General features: G+C 39.8%; 1 protein-coding gene across 1 annotated transcript in view; it reads right to left on the bottom strand.

The window, feature by feature from the left end:
- Positions 1-288: 288 nt before the first annotated feature.
- The window catches only part of SLC9A2 (solute carrier family 9, subfamily A (NHE2, cation proton antiporter 2), member 2), a 104,550-nt gene continuing 88,007 nt past the window's right edge, over positions 289-16,831 (bottom strand). The window contains exons 8-12 of the mRNA XM_011969572.1: positions 12,636-12,797; positions 7,820-7,916; positions 5,663-5,794; positions 4,432-4,522; positions 289-2,832 (exon numbers count right to left, since the gene is read on the bottom strand). Of these exons, the coding sequence (XP_011824962.1) occupies positions 2,462-2,832; positions 4,432-4,522; positions 5,663-5,794; positions 7,820-7,916; positions 12,636-12,797 (853 nt within the window). The 3' untranslated portion in view covers positions 289-2,461. The remainder of the gene's footprint in view (positions 2,833-4,431; positions 4,523-5,662; positions 5,795-7,819; positions 7,917-12,635; positions 12,798-16,831) is intronic.

Raw genomic sequence — 16,831 nt, forward strand, 5'->3', positions numbered from 1 at the left:
CCTTAGCATTACATATAAAGTAATAAACCCCGACTTTTCACTTATAGGTAGTTCAAATCAAATTTTGTTACAACCAACACCGAAGACTTACCAAAAATCTACAGTCACATTGGAACTTTGGTTGGATCAAGTGTTGTTTGGACAAAGGAAGGGCTTTACAAAGGACTAGGGCTCTCTCTAGTACAGAAATTTAGATTGTGACAGTATTTAGATTATGAAAATATTTAGTCAATACTCTCCTTCATAATGACTAGTGACTAGAATTTAAGAGTTACAAAAAGAAGAAAGTATAGAGAAAAAGTCAAATTTATTTTTATTGCCTTTGTCATTCAACAAACAAGAAAAAAACTGATAGTAATTAAGATTTAAGTTTTCCTTTATACATGGTCATCCAAATTCTATATGGATGAATTACTGAAAGCTGAGTTTGGTCTACCTGCTTAACAAGAAGTGATGTAAACATTTTCATGTTTTCTCCTTCAGTTCCAGAAAGTTAAACTCTTTAAAATAGTTATAAACATAGGAAACCAGGAAAAATGAGGAAATTTATTCTTTAAGGTCACTTTCAATTTCTGTATTTCTTTTCAGATTTCATACTGTAGCTATTCTGAAAATTGATTTTTGGCATTCTCAAAAATCTACATCACATATCTTGATGAATCATGTTATAAAATTTTATGTCAATTTTCATTTGTGTTAAGCAGAATAAATGTATTTTTATATATAAATATTTTCATTTAAAATAGAGATTTTGGCACAAAGTCCTAAGCCAGTAGTTTTCAAATTGCATTCTATGCTACTTTCCCTGGATCAAGGAATTGTGCTCCTATGAACTTGTACCTTGTGTATGTAACCTTTGCTGTGTCTCATGCTTGACAATCCAGCAGTATTCTAAGACTTTAGAACATGAGAAAAAGGTGTAGATTTACTTCTCCTTGTTGGTGGAGGTGGTGAAGGGGTGGAAAACCACTTCTGAGGATTTTTGTCTTAAGATTTTCATGTTTCCCTCCTGATAATACAGTAGGCACTTGCATCCTTTGGGGTATCTTCAGTGGGAAATCAAAGGACTGTGTGAGTGGCTTCATTTACTTTCTACACTCAGAAATGCACAGCGTGTTCCAGTCAAGTTTTAAAGAATTATTTAGAAGAAAGACAGGCCAATAAAATCTACAGTTAAGAGATAGAGAATCAAATACTAATCTTTAATGCTTATATTCCACTTCTTTTCTTTCTGCTGTACTTTTAAAAAGTACTCCAATGAGTATAATTCAATTTTATATGAAAATTCTGAGTTACTATATTATCGAATGCGGAGAGGTAACAAATTACAGACTAGTGCAAAACAGTAGGACTCCCACATTCTCCAAAGTGCTTCCCGAATCAAATTCAAAACTTGATATCTCACCAACTTGTTAAACTTTAGAATATTGTATCTGTAAACTTTCTTCCTTGTCTACTTGGAGCCTCTAACCTGGAGGCTCAAAATTCAAGCATCACTCTACAGAAAAATTCTGCTGAAGCAGGTGATCATAGATCGGCATAGATCACCTGCCTCCTCCTCCTACTATTGCACAACATAAAACCCACCAGCAAGTTGTAACCAGGTGCTGCCCTGTGCCCCCACTTGCCACATGGACCCTCATGGGTGGAACTTCATCAAAAGCTGCTCCCAAATCTGTCAACACAATAAGCTGGTGGATACTTGGGCATCCTTTCTCTCTGCCCCATTTAAACAAGAAGAAGAAATGGAATTTTGATGTCACCCCCAAACACACAGTAGACAGAGGAACAAGTTAAAAAACAGACTCTCAGTAGTTCATAGGAGTCCTGGCACCTCCAATCTGCGCTGTGGGAGTCAGGCCATTCCTTCAGGATGACGTTCTGATTGTTTGCCCAGTTTCAGTCATCAGGTGTCTCTGCTTCCAGCTGTGCTCTTCACTTACCAGCTGCTCCATCGGGTCAGGACAGGGAAAAGCTTCCACCCTGAGCTTAGGAGTCACCCCCAAGCGCCATCCTTCTCCCCTGGGAAAGAAAGCTGTTCTCGATACTTTTAGTGCCATTCACTTAACGACTGATTACAGATATACATATTTTTTCATAAATAAAATCTGAAGCACATACGTAATATATTAAAATCTTCACCGACAAGGGTGTGTTAAAAATTTCAAGTTCTGTCATTCAAGTTCAATAAAGGCACACATTACCATTTTTTTTTTTTTCAGGCCTGCAAATAATACAATTGCCACCCGTAAGTCACAAAAGGCATTTTGTGGGACTATTTTTTATTGGATTTTCCTTTTCTTCAGATTTGCCTCATTTATCCGTGGCATGAATCTATCGCCCCCCGGAAGTATTTAGATGCACAGAGAGTTTTCATGGATTCCACTGTTTTGTCGGGTTTCAGAGTAACAAAGCACAGCTGTGCTGGGTCAGACACTCACATCTGCTTTGGCTGCTTCTATTAAGGCTTCTCACTCCCGAATCTGGCTTTCCGGCTTCCAGGTTCCGATGCCCTCCAGACCAACCGTGGTGGCGGCTTGGGCGGGATGCATTCAGTCAAACTGTCTTCCCTCTCTGGGTCAAACTGGTCTTTAGAGAGAAGGGGCTGCTGTAGTAAGCCTGGCGTCTGGGTGCCCTTTTCTCTGCTGTGGGGTGTTGGGGGGGTGCTGGGCTTCTCTCGGCCAGATTCAACATCTACCTCGTTCTTCCATTCCATTTTATAAGCCTGGGAGGATTTCTTGGAGAACTGTTCTGGCAAGAAGCGCCTGGCTCTGGGCTGCAAATTGAGCACGGTGGTCCCGGCATCTGTGTCTGAGTCACTGCTATTGCCATCTATCACGGAGCAAAAGACAAGGTGGGCAAGCATTTTAGAGAGAAGGCATTGCAAGAAACTTCAGTACCTTAGTGGGTCAGGCAACTGATACGTCCTGGGGCTCTGGGGAGAGGGGAGGTTAGCGAGCTTGTGCTAATTTTAGGTGAGTGGCCTTGTGCATCTTACATAACCCCTGCGAGCACCCATGCCCACAAGTATATATTCATGCTAACTTTGAAGAGCTTACTGTGTGCCAGGCATTGTCTTAAGTCTTTTCAAATGCGTTAGCCCATTTTGTCTTCACAATCACCTACTTTACAGATGGGGTAGCTAGGTTCAAGAGGTATCTGTAGGTAGTGGAGCTGGGATTCCAACCGAGCCCCTCTGGTAGTAGCAGCTGTGCTCATCTGCCCCACAGGGATGATCCCAGGAGGGCTCAGCCTGGCATCTGGCACACAGCAGGCGGTCTGATAATCACATGCTATGGAGAAGATTCTTGCCTTGATCTGGAACCTCAAACACGGCTTTGCTGATTTCCTTTACATGTCCACAAAAGGGCCAAAACCCTTTGCAAACAAAGGGAGGAGACAGCTTTGGAACCAGATTCAGGTGCTGGAGCGCTGTGGGTAAGGCAGTGAACAAAATGCTTGTCCAGGAGTTGACATTCTTGGGAACTGAGAGCATGTTTGCTGGTGGGACCAAGGGCCACTGTTCTAAATATTCGCTGCTGCCTTGTCTTCCCCCGATTATTCTCGCCTCACCCTCCTTTACCACCAGCCATCATTTAGACTTCCCTCTTCACAGTTAATTAAGCAAGCCCCCCCCCCAAAAAAAAGAGGGGTAATGATTGTTCCATCCCACATTTAAAGAAAATTTTATTTTAGATTCTAGGGGTACATGTGCAGATTTGTTACATGGGTATATTGCATGGTGCTGAGGTTTGGGCTTCTAAAAATCCCATCACCCAAGTAGTGAACAGGTAATTTTTCAACCCTTGCCCCTTGCCCGGCTCCCTACCTCCCACCTTTTGAAATCCCTAGTGTTTATTGTTCCCGCCTTTGTGTCCTGTGTATCTAATGTTTAGCTCCCACTTGTAAGTGAAAATATATGGTATTTGGTTTTCTATTTCTGCATGAAGTCCCTTAGACATCCCACATTTTAATAACATGAAATCCTAATATAGTTCTTCTGGGGTTCACAGACAATGTCTTCGGTGTCTACATAAAGATAACTATCACATTAAAAAGATATTAGACATTATAACAAAGCTTTATAGTTATAGCCAGAATAAATATATGGCTGCTTTCATGAAAATATATTGGAATTACCTTAAAATTTTAATTACTTAAACATTTGCAGAATTACAACTTTCTGTTTACCTGCCCTTGAACCCCATGCTGACAATATTTGCTGGAAAATAACTGATTGGATTCTTTAGAATCTGCACAGAATGCCTTTCCAAAAGGTTGCAATGCGGAGTAAAATTCACCCAGTTATTATTTTAGATTTGCAAACTCTTGAACTCATGCTTAATGAAGAAAAATAATAGGAAAATTTGTCTAGTTTATAAACATTGGCAAATAAATTTAAAATTTTTCTGCTCCAACTATATTCATTACCTGCATTAAAAATAGTCTTCCTCTTTTGTAGCTTTTCTGGAAGCTTTGTATTTTTAGGTAAGGATAAATATCGGGAGGTTGAAGTGGAAGCCTGTAAAATATAAAATCGTACTTAAATGATACAAGTGGCACTTATTGTATATTAAAGATTAAAAATTGTATGGCAAAACTTCATGTTAAAAACCAGAATTTTAATTCCTGATTCCAAAATTATTTTGTGGAGGGCTGTAACTGTTATAACTTGAAATAATTAAATCCCTTCCAAAATAGAATGGAGATCCCTACAAAGGGAAATAGAAATAAGTGGGAAATAAATTAGAAACACATGAAAACCACTGGCTCTTCTCAAAGAAAAGCTACTGAAACATCTGTGTATAAAAGTACTGCCAGAAAGACTTAGAACCTACATGTATGGGGAAGAAGATATGTTTACAAATATATATATATAAGGTTTTTTTTTTACTTTAATAAATCTTTAAAATGATATTAATAGAACAAAAAGTATTACTACAGCTAATTTACTGGCATTTCAAGTACCGCAGTCACTAGTGTTTTAAATTAACTTTTAATTAACACTGCTACATTTTACACATAAAGTAACTCCTTGTTCACATATAACCATTTTGATTTCTGACAACCCAATATAGGATATTATTAAAAATAAGCCTCAATTCTTGCTACGTGAAGCCAATATATCGTATTATTATTATTATGAAGACGGAGTCTCGCTCTGTCATCCAGGCTGGAGTGCAGTGGCGCGATCTCGGCTCACTGCAATCTCCACTTCGGTTCAAGCTATTCTTCTGTCTCAGTCTCCCAAGAAGCTGGGATTACAGGTGCATGCCACCATACCCAGCTAATGTTTTTTGTATTTTAGTAGAGATGGGGTTTCACCATGTTGCCCAGGCTGGTCTCGAACTCCTGAGCTCAGGCAATCCACTGACCTCGGCTTACCAAAGTGCTGCCATTACAGGCGTGAGTCACCACACCAGGCCCACGATATTGTTTTTAAATGGCTTTCCTCATGTATTGACAGTTCCCTGAACCAACTGCAATGCTGGCCACACTACCTGCGAACACTCACATCCCCCAGCCACCTGGCCTTCCTGCAGCTTCTCAGAGAACTGTCAACAGCCACTTGATTGGCAGAGCTGAGGATACCATCAGCTGATCAATGGAAGGGCTGTTGGCTCCACCCCTGGAAGTCTCCCAGAGGCACACACTCAGTTACCCTGTGTTCTCGTTTCAAGCTGCTGTCCTTCCTAATGCTTTCTCGCAAACTGTGCCGCCGGCGAATCAGAATCTCCTTGGCTTGTCTCTCATTTGTGTCGGCAGTCAGACTGTGTCTGTTGTAGGATAAAGTCTGAAATGAAAACACATAGAGGACGTTAAAAAAAAAGAACCTGATCATTTCCCCAGAAATTCCAAGACTTTACCACATTTCTTTGGATCTGCACCTCAGCTAAGCACTTACAACTTCTGTGCAGAGCAAAAAATTAAGAGTATAAAAATTAACAGTCTTCAGATCTTCAAAGAATTTATATTTTCTTTTCATTTTGTTTTTTTTTTTTCTTTTTCTTTTTTAGAGTTGAGGTCTTGCTCTGTCACTCAGGCTGGAATGCAGTGGCGCTCATAGCTCACTGCAGCCTCCAACTCCTGGGCTCAGGCAACTCTCCCACCTCAGCCTTCCAAGTCGGTATTACAGGTATGTGCCACATAGTTCATCCTTCAATAAAAGTCAGATCATAAGGTTTGTTTTTCATTGAAAAGTGTGATTTTCATAAATGAGAAAAATGATTGATTTCATCAAGTGCCGTGTCTACCTTGACGTCTCTTGTAGGTATTTAGCCATTATTAACATCTGGAAATAAAATACAAGTCACCATGCTACAGTCTCTTTTGAATAGGAATTACTGACGTTAAAAACAAACTACTTTGAGCCACTTGGTGGTGCCATGCCCTTCTGACTAACTTCAGAACGTTCCCTTTTTTCAACTGGGTTGTCACATGAAGAGAGCTGGTGACACTCCTCACAATGATTATCTTCCAGTGTTTGAAAAATAAAATTCCTAAACCAGGGCTGTACGTGGCATCCGCTTTTAGTTTTATAGGCTATATAAAAATGTGTTTCCTAAAATAAATCATAAATAATTAAATTCATTTCTGATAGAATAAACATGTACTTCTTAGGAATATCCCCATGTCCAGAAATATTTTAGGTTCTATTGAGAGATGCAAACGTAACACAGAACAAAGCTTCATTCCTGCCTTGAGGAGATTACCATCTCATTGAGCATCTAAGGCTAACACAATTATACAAAATCATGGAAATAAGTGCTGCAACTACATGGTACCGTATAAGCTCCAAGTGCTATTCCATTTAAGCACAGGATGGGAATAATATGGTGGCTGTTGGGGGAGCCTTAAAAACTGGAGGCTTTGGACCAGCTGACAGGAAGGTGTGAGATGCTCCCGGGGGATAGTGAGAAATCCACTTGGGCCAAAGTACAAAAACAGAACCTCTCACTCCCTGGGTGTTTCAGGGAGCAGATGGGTGAGGGAGATGTGGAAATACGGTTGGATAAAGTGGAACTTGGAAATAGAGTCTAAATTTTCAATGAATAGTTTAGCTTGGGAGCCACAACTATTGTTTTGTTTCATTTTAAATTAAAAGGTACTGTAGGAAAAAGGGTCAGGTAAGAGTCATGTGGATGGAATGGGGACACCCTGTGGGGAGACCAGCTAAGAAGCTGCTGAAACATCCCCCACATGAGTGAGGAGGACTCCTGACAAGCCCAAGTGCCACTTCACCTCCCTGTGCCTCCATTTCTTTATCTGTGAAATGGCGACAACAGTAACACCTACCACTCATTGGAGGATTAAATGAGTTAACGCATGCAACACACTGAAATGGGGCTTGGAAGATTGAGGGCACTCTCTGTTCCTTAGCTGTGTTGTTAGCAAATTATTAGAATAAGGTGCTAACAATGGAAATGAAGTGAAACAAGTGACTCAGGAGAGAAGAAACTATAGCACTTTATAAACAACAAGGAGGGTGAGCTCCATTTTAAAAGTCTAAGCTATAAAACTATTTCTTTAAAACAAACAGCAATCAATTCATTTCTGTAAAATTAGTCTACATGTGTATTTCTTTACATCCAAGACCACAGCAGCAGAACTCCCAGGGGACCCCAAGGCTTCAGCCATGGTGTCCAGGAGGATAGTAAGACCCTGAAGCGGGGTGGAGAGAAGCAGAAGGAGAGAAGATGCCCAGCATGGGACCTGCTGAGCCCAGTGTCATGGTGCAGTCTCCAATTACAGCGCAAAACCAGAAGGCATCCTGTCAGCCAACGGTAAGTAAATATTTTGCTACATAAATTATTCTCACTCGCTGACGGATGTGATAGAGATTTCTTGATAGGAGTTCTCGAATTTCATCAGTTTCAGTAGATGTGGCCCTCCTTATTTTTTCTTCACGACAATCACTGTGAAAGTTTAGAAAAAGAATATTTTACCTTTCAACAAATATTAGAATCATTGATTTTCTTCCTTAGAGCGATAAGTATTTAAGACGAGTCTTCAGTTTTAAAACTAGCCCTTGGGGATTATTCAGTAACTTAAAATAATTCCAAATTCTGTAACTCTTATTTGTTTCAAAATCATTCATGGCACGTTTAACAATTCACAAGTTTTCAGAGTCTATTCATGTCATTATATTTTCAAGGAAGAAAAACTACAATGGCTTATAATGCTACATCACTTTATTATTTCTAACACTCCATAAATAAAGTAAAATAGAATAGTTTTCTCCAACAGAAATCTAATTGACTTCAATTTACCATTAAGTTTTCATATTTTAAAAACCTCATCATAAATATTTGCAAACACACCGTTTATAACATGTATGTATATCCAGTCAATCCTCATTTGTGGGTTCCATAATCATGAACTCACCTACTTGCTAGTATTGATTTATAAACCCAATATCAGAATTTCAGTATTTTTGCAGTTATTCACAGACATATGCAGAGTGACAAAAAATTTGAGTCATTTTACACACTTTCCCTGAAGATGTTGAACAAGGAGACATCTGCTTTCTTGTTTCCACTCTCGTACTATAAATAATGTCCTTCTCACAGTCTATTTAGCGATATGATTATTTATATTTTTACGTTACTTATTGGTGATTCTACTGCTTTAAATGGCCCCCAGGCATTGCTGAAGTGCTGTCTAGAGTTCCCAAGCACAAGAAGCCTGTGATGTGCCTTACAGAGAAAATGTGTTAAGTAAGCTTGGTCATACATGAGTTTATAGTGTTCTTGACCATGAATTCAATGTCAATGAATTAGTGATGTATATTAAATAAGGTATCTGTAAACATAAACATACATAAAATAGGTTACATATTGATTGGCTGATGAAAATTTTGTGACCAGAGGCTCAAAGGAACCTAACGTTGTATGTCCCCATAGAAAAACGTTTCAGTATTTGCAGCCGGGTGCAGAGGCTCATGCCTGTAATCCCAGCACTTTGGGAGACCGATGGGGGCGGTGGATCACCTGAGGTTGGGAGTTCGGGACCAACCTGACCAACATGGCGAAACCCAGTCTCTACTAAAAATACAAAAATTAACCGGGCGTGGTGGTGGGTGCCTGTAATCCCAACTATTGAGGAGGCTGAGGCAGGAGAACCTCTTGAACCCGGGAGGCGGAGGTTGCAGTGAGCTGAGATCACACCATTGTACTCTAGCCTGGGTGACAGAGCAAGACTCTGCCTCAAAAAAGGGAAAAAAAAAGCTTTCAGTATTTGCGTATCAGTATTTGAGGCTACTTTATGGAATGTAACCACCGCAAAGAATGACCATTGGGACTGTATTTATATGTTTTTATACTAACTCCTTCCAAAAAAGGGTTTGAGGCAGGCTGCAAAAATATGTAGTATGAGAAAATAAAGAGAAAAGAAAAATCAAGAAAACAAATTAAAGCCAGGAAGGTTAATATGCATAAATGCAAGTCTTCTAGAAGAGGCACTGAGGACACAGAAATTAAAGAGCATAGTTTTCTTGTATTTTTCAATGCAAATTTAGCATTGCTGTGAACCAATCATGAAAGTAATTACTTGGGTACAAAATCTGGTGCACAGTGGATAATGGATACACAGAGAGGAGCAAACAGAACTGATGCTTCAGCGGGACAGACTTCTCTAGAGTTGGATGATCATTTTTGCCTCCTCTCAATTGCTCAGATGGTTTATGAGAAGCATTTTCTCAGGGAAAGGTGTTGTTGTTTAGACAGCTGTCCCACTTTCTAGTCAGGTTTTTTTTTTTTTTTGATCATCAAAGTTAATTCACAGATTTTCAGAGTCGGAAGGAATATAAGAGGTCATTAAGTAACGATCTATCTTTTTGATATCTCATTTTCTTATATAATGTGCGCACCAAATTCCTACCAAAATATTTTTGCATACATCTAGTGACAAGTGTACGACTACATCCCTGTTTATACTTAAACAATTTTTTATAAAATGTAATATAAACTACACGAATCTTATATGTTCAGGGAAGTGAACATACTTAGGCAACCACTGCTCAAGTCAAGAAACAGAACATTCACTAGAATCCCAGAAACTACTTCATGTTCCTCCTACCAATCACTAATTCTCTCCGTCTTTGCCAACAGCAATAACTATTCTGACTTCTAATGTCATAGATTCACTGTGCCTGAACTTAAACCTTATATACATGAAACAGTATAATACATAGTCTTTTGCATTTAGCTTCTGTCCCTGAGCATTATGCTGAAGATTCATTTATGTTATTGCATATGGCTATAATGCATTCGGTTTCACTGCTGTATAATATTCCATGGTATAAGTATACCACAGTTCATCTGTTTTGTTGTTGATGTATAGTTGGCTAAATTCCAATTTTTGGATATTGCAAACAATGCTTCTATGAATATTCACATGCATGTTTTTTAGAACACACATGATTATTTGCCATTTGCATATCCTGTTTTATCAAGTGTCTGAACAAGTTCCTTGTCCATTGTTCTATAGGATTGTCTTTTTTCCCGTAGCCCTTTGTCAGTTATGTGAGGCAAGTATCTTCTCCCAGTCTGCGATTTGCCTTTTCACCTCTTTAAGGGTGTATTGGGCTAAACAAAATCTCATGATTTTAATACAGTTCAGTATATCAATCTTTTTCTTTATAGCTTGTGCTTTTTGGAGCTTGTTTAAAAAAATAATTTCCTATCACAACATTAAGGTATGTTCCTACAGAATCTTCAAAAGCTTTATTATTTCACTTCTCACATTCAGATCTACAGTATACCTTGACTTGATAGTGTGAGGCAGTGGTTAATTTCATTTTATTTTCATATGAATACCTAATTGATCAGAACTATTTATTCAAGGCATCTTTTCTCCCCCACTGCTTATTCTGTAAACTTTGTCATTAATCAGATTTCCATATATTGGTGGGTCTGTTCTGAACTATTTTGTTCCACTGGCTTGCTTATCTGTCCTGTTCCAATATCATATTGTCTTAATCATGTAGCTTTATATGAAGTCCTGTTATCTCATAGTGTAAACCTTCCAAGTCTGTACATCTTCAAAATTGTCTTGACTTTTTGTATTTCCATTAAAACTTTAGGACCAACTGATCTAAACATACACACACACACACACACACACACACACACACACACACACACACACACCCTGGGATTTTGAATGACATATCATTGAATCCAAATATCAGCTTGAGGAAAATTTAAAATTGAACAATATTGAGTATTTCTTTTCTTCTAGTAATATTGTCTTTAATTTATCTGTTTTGCACTCAATATGTAGCTTCCTGTATTTTTCTCTTTTTCTTTATTTTGGTTACTTCCCTCTTACCTGTTTTCTAATTAAGCATTTATCTCATTAACTCTGTCTAATCTGCTGCTACACACATCAAATAAGATCATAAAGTCAGTTACTTTATTTGTAGCTCAAGAATTTCCATTTAATAATCTCCATGATATTGCCAAAACTTTCAATGTAATTTTCTTTCCTTAAACATACACAGACACAGACACAGACACACACACACATACACACACACACACACACACACACACATTTTATACTTTAAAAGTCTGTCTGATAATTCAGTTATCTGAATTCCTGTTATGCTTGTTACAACTATTTTGTTTCTTTTTCTTAATGTCTTAAATCACATTTTCTTTTTTTGTTTTTGTTTTTTTTCTGAGACGGAGTCTTGCTCATCACCCAGGCTGGAGTGCAGTGGCACTATCTCGGCTCACTGCAAGATCCGCCTCCCGGGTTCACACCATTCTCCTGCCTCAGCCTCCTGAGTAGCTGGGACCACAGGCGCCCGCCACCACGCCCAGCTAATTTTTTTATTTTTAGCAGAGACAGGGTTTCACTGTGTTAGCCAGGATGGTCTTGATCTCCTGACCTCATGATCCTCCCGCCTCGGCCTCCCAAAGTGCTGGGATTACAGGCATGAGCCACTGCGCCTGGCCTAAATCACATTTTCTTGTCTACTCATACATTTGGTTATTTTTTTATCAGCTGAATATTGTTTAGGAAAATTCATAGAAGCAGTTTAAGGCTCTTTATAATCCTTGTTTTCCTCCCTGGGTAATTTAATCTTGTTTCTCTCAAGGGTCTAAAATAACATAACATAAAACATATAAAATAACATAACATACACATGTCTAAGGTTTCATATTTTAACCAGAATCTCATTCTGCTGTGAGATCTTAAGACATCTTTCTAGGGCACAGGTCATTTTTTTTTTTTTTTTTTTTTTTTTTTTTAGACAGAGTCTTACCCTGTCACCCGGGCTGGAGTGCAGTGCTACGATGTCGGTTCACTGCAACCTCTGCCTTCTGGGTTCAAGTGATTCTCACGCCTTAGCCTCCTGAGTAGCTGGTATTACAGGTGCACACCATCATGCCTAGCTAATTTTTGTATTTTCAGTAGAGACAGGGTTTCACCATGTTGGCCAGGCTGGTCTTGAACTCCTGGCCTCAAGTGATCTGCCTGCCTCGGCCTCCCAAAGTGCTGGGATTACAGGAATGAGCCACTGCACCTGGCCTGGGTCAATTTTTCAAAACTATTATTACTAGTTTCAAAATACTATCAATGCATATTTAGCAATACTAACTTTTGTTTTGCAAGACCATACTTACTTTAGAGATGGATATGTAGGGACAGTACTTATCATCCCAGTCTCTGCCATCTCAATGGCATGTTTTATTTCAAGCTTCTTATATAAAGATACAATGCTTGACTTTGGTTGGTTTTCCCGAATCAAAAGCTTCCGCAGATATTTATCATCAAACTTTTTAAACCTATAAATAAAGAAACTTTCAATAAATTAATACTGGATTGACTAAGAAAATTGTTGTTGTTTTTACCAATAAAGTCATTTCCACCATTCCCAGGAGAATACTTAGTAGCAGCATTTAGCTAATCTGGTCATTTTATATATTTAGTAGGTGCCTACCTGTATAAATGTGTATGTGTATATATACATATGTACGTGTATGTGTATATATATACACACACATACACATATGCATGCATGTGTGTGTATTATACATATGTATGCATGTATGTGTATGTACATATACATACAGATATGTATACATACACAGATATGTATATATACACATACACATATATGTATATATGACACATATTGCTACATTTTTATATATGACCCTGATGCACAGAAATCTAGGATTCACTAATTACAGATTAAAATACATATGTTTCTCTCTTTACCATTTCTCTACTTCTGCTTTTAGCAAAATTGCTCAGAAACGTTACCACTGTTTGTTTTCTCCAGTTCCTCTCTTCTGATTCTCTCTTGAACATTCACATTGCTTCAATACCGCATTAAAGCTACTCTTATCAAAGTGGTCAGTGAACCACATGATATAATTGCAGTGGGCAATTATGAACCCTCATCTTTCCTGCCCTCACTTGTTTAAACTATTGTCTTCGTTTGGCTTCCAGGATACCACCCTGGGGTACCCCAACCTCTTTCTCACCCTCTCTCTCAGTTTTGCTTTTTTCTTTTGACCTTCTAATGTGGGAGTGCTCTGGGCCTCAGTTCTTGGTTCTCTTTCATACCGCCACTCACTCCCATCACCATCTTGCCCAGTCTCCTAGCTTTTAATAGCATCTGTGTGCCAATGACCCCCACATTTGTATCTCCAGCTCCAACCTCTCGGCCAAACCCCAGATATGAGCTTTTGGCTACTTACTGAACATCTGCAGTTGGATAGCTCTGGGGCATCTCAAATTTAACATATTCCAACTGAACTGACATTCTGCCAGAGTCCTCCCATCTCAGTGAACGATGACTCCACCAGGTCAAAAATCCTGGTGTCATCCTGGATTCTTCTACTTTTTTCATGTTGTATGTTATGAGCTGAATTGTGTCCCGCCAAAAATTCATGTTAAAGTCTAATCCCCAGTAGCTCAGACTGTGACCGCATTTGAAGATCTAGTGTTTACAGAAGTGATTAAGTCAAGATGAGGCCATCAAAATGGGCCCAAATCCAAAATGACTGGTGTACTTACAAAAAGAAGAGATTTGGATTCCAACACATACAGAGAGAAGGAAGATGATGTGAAGAGGCAGGGAGGAGACAGCCATCTACAAGCCAAGCAGAGGGGCGTAGAACAGAACCTTCCCTTATGGCCCTCAGAAGATATGAGCCCTGCTGACACCTTGATGTCTGACTTCTAGCCCCCAGGATTATGAGACAATTCATTTCTGTTGAACCACTCAATCTGTGGTACTTTGGTTATGGCAGCCCTAGCAGACCAGTATTCCAAATCTTTGCTCCATCAGCAATTTCTGTTGGTTCCACCATCAAAATATATACAAAATCCAGCCATCTCCCACCCCATCTAATGCTATCGCCCTGGTCCAAAACATCATTCTCTCTCACCGGATTCTGATAGTGAGCACCTAATTGGCATTTCTGCTTCCACGATTGCATTTCTACAGAAGCCCAAGTGCTTCTGTTAAAATATGTCCAACGATGTAACTGTTCTGCATCTTCCTTGGGTACAAGTACAATGCCCTGTGACTTCCTACACAATCTGGGTCTGCCCCTTTTGGTACTGTGCCCCTCTTCCTTAGCTGCAGCCTCACTGGTGTCCTTCCTGTATTAAAGACTTACCAGCAGTGCTCCCATTTCTGAGTCTTTATACTTACTCTTCCTTCTACTAGGAATCCTTTTCCCCAGATACCTGCAGGGCTCACTTTTTACACTTCTTTTAAGTCTTTCCTTGACAATCATTTTCTCAAAAAGTGCCCTTCCTATCCATCCTGTTAGAATTGCACACAGCCTTCCTCTCCCAGCAGTCCCCATCTCGCTGCCCAGATGTATTTTTCTCCATAGTAGTTACCACTTTCTAGCATGACATACAATTTACTTGTCTTACTTTCTGTCTCCTGGCACAAGAATGTAAGGTCTACATGGGCAGAGATTTTTTTTTTTTTTTTTTCCGTATCACGAGTGCCTGGCACACTATAAGCACAGGTGGTAGAATGAATGATTTGGTCCCAAGTCCTCCCTGTATCTACATCCTCTGCCATATTACTTGGCAATGGCCTTCCACCATGGCCTAGATGACTTGCTTTGCCCTGTTCCTTGCCAGCATGCTCAATAATGTTCCTTGCTTTGGTCAGTGGGCTATTAGCAGACACAATGAAAGAAGCAGTGGCTTAACCTGGGCTTGCACATGGAGGCTTACATCTTGTGCTTCAACAATCACTATTAGAAAAATATGCAGAGTGGCTCCTTAGTCCCAGGACAAAGGTGACTGTCACATGGAGCAGAGTCACCTCACCCCAGTCAAACCAGATAGGTCCAGCCAGAATCAGCGGGCAGCCAGCCAACCCACTGGAGCACGTGAACAAGCCCGGCCCCAACTTGGCCAAACCCAACCCCAATCAGCCTCTTGACTCATGCACTTTAATAATAATGACGTGTTCTGAGCAGCTGAGTTTTGGGGATGGTTTGTTACACAACATTATAATGCCAATACATAACTGAAGCAGCATGCAATAAATATTTGTTGAGAAGGAATTAAGTGTACTACGTGGTCACCACAAGTCCAAGGAGGTTTATAGACACACCTGTGCCATGAAAGGAATCAGTGTTAACCCACATTCTTGTTGATAGTCCTTTGTTCTAAATACTAGAGGGCTCTGAATAATTAAAGAAGAACCATCCTGAATGTGCTTTGTTTTTGGCTGGCCACTAAAGACTGGGTCTACTTTTTTCTACTTTTAATTGGAGTTTTATGTTAGGCCCATTGGGCCAGGACTCCTGGCAGCAACACACCTTTTCAAACTTTTATTATTGTTGTTGTTTTAGCTTTTCACTAGAGAGAAGTAAAAGGAAGAACAATGGCATCTGCTCTGTTTCGTGTAGTGATAGTGTGTTTTCCTTGCTTCATTTCCACACCTTTCATTTCTCTGCTAAGCTACACATAGGTGTTCTATTTCACCATCATTAGACTGCTTGTGCCAAGACTGAGTAGGGTCCCTACCGTATCCCCCTTCATTCTCAAAGGATCAAATACCTCAAGAATTCTCCGGCAGAACCACTGGAAATCCACAGCGTAAGGATTCCAGAGAAAAGGGAAAGACACTCAACATGCCTGAAACAATCGCTTCTTTTTGATGCTGATGTTTAGTAACATTAACAATCACCAAGGATGTGATCTCAGCAGAACTCATTTTAAAAATGTCCTGTGTCAGCACCACATCCCGCTGCACCCACTTCCCTGCTCTACCTATGTGCCTTTGACAATCCTGGAAACTTTGAAATTTTCCTGGAAAAAAATTGTGCACGGAAATACATCAATGCTTTCAAAATTACTAAAAGAAGTGTATCCACTGCAGTGGCAAATGCTAGCCACGTAACATTCCCTTTCAGGCATGGGGCAAGGTTGGCTCTCTCATCTTTAGCACTTACAGCCAATTAGTCTGGCAGCCTTTGGATGTGTGCCTAGGGCAGACTCATGGACCCCAGAGATAATGTCTCTGCCTGAAAGACAGACGTAGCCAGACTTTCTCTGACATTTCTTCTCCTGAGTTCCAGACCAAACCCACATGACCACAGCATCTACCTCTTCATTCTTCTGACAGTGCCCCAGGACCCGGTGGCCTGATTACTGTGCGAGGCCAATCTCTATTCCCCCGTGTGGGAGGCAGAGCAGCAGTAGACATTTTGAACCTAATACTCACTTTGGAAAGGGAGCCAGCTGTTCTGGGTTACGTCTCTCATATGTCATTTCAGGAAAATACTGAGGGGATGCTAGGGAAAGGGAGGAAAGTGATTGGGTTGAAAGGAAC

This window comes from Mandrillus leucophaeus, unplaced genomic scaffold (genome assembly GCF_000951045.1).
Source record: "Mandrillus leucophaeus isolate KB7577 unplaced genomic scaffold, Mleu.le_1.0 Scaffold9, whole genome shotgun sequence".
NCBI lineage: Eukaryota > Metazoa > Chordata > Mammalia > Primates > Cercopithecidae > Mandrillus > Mandrillus leucophaeus.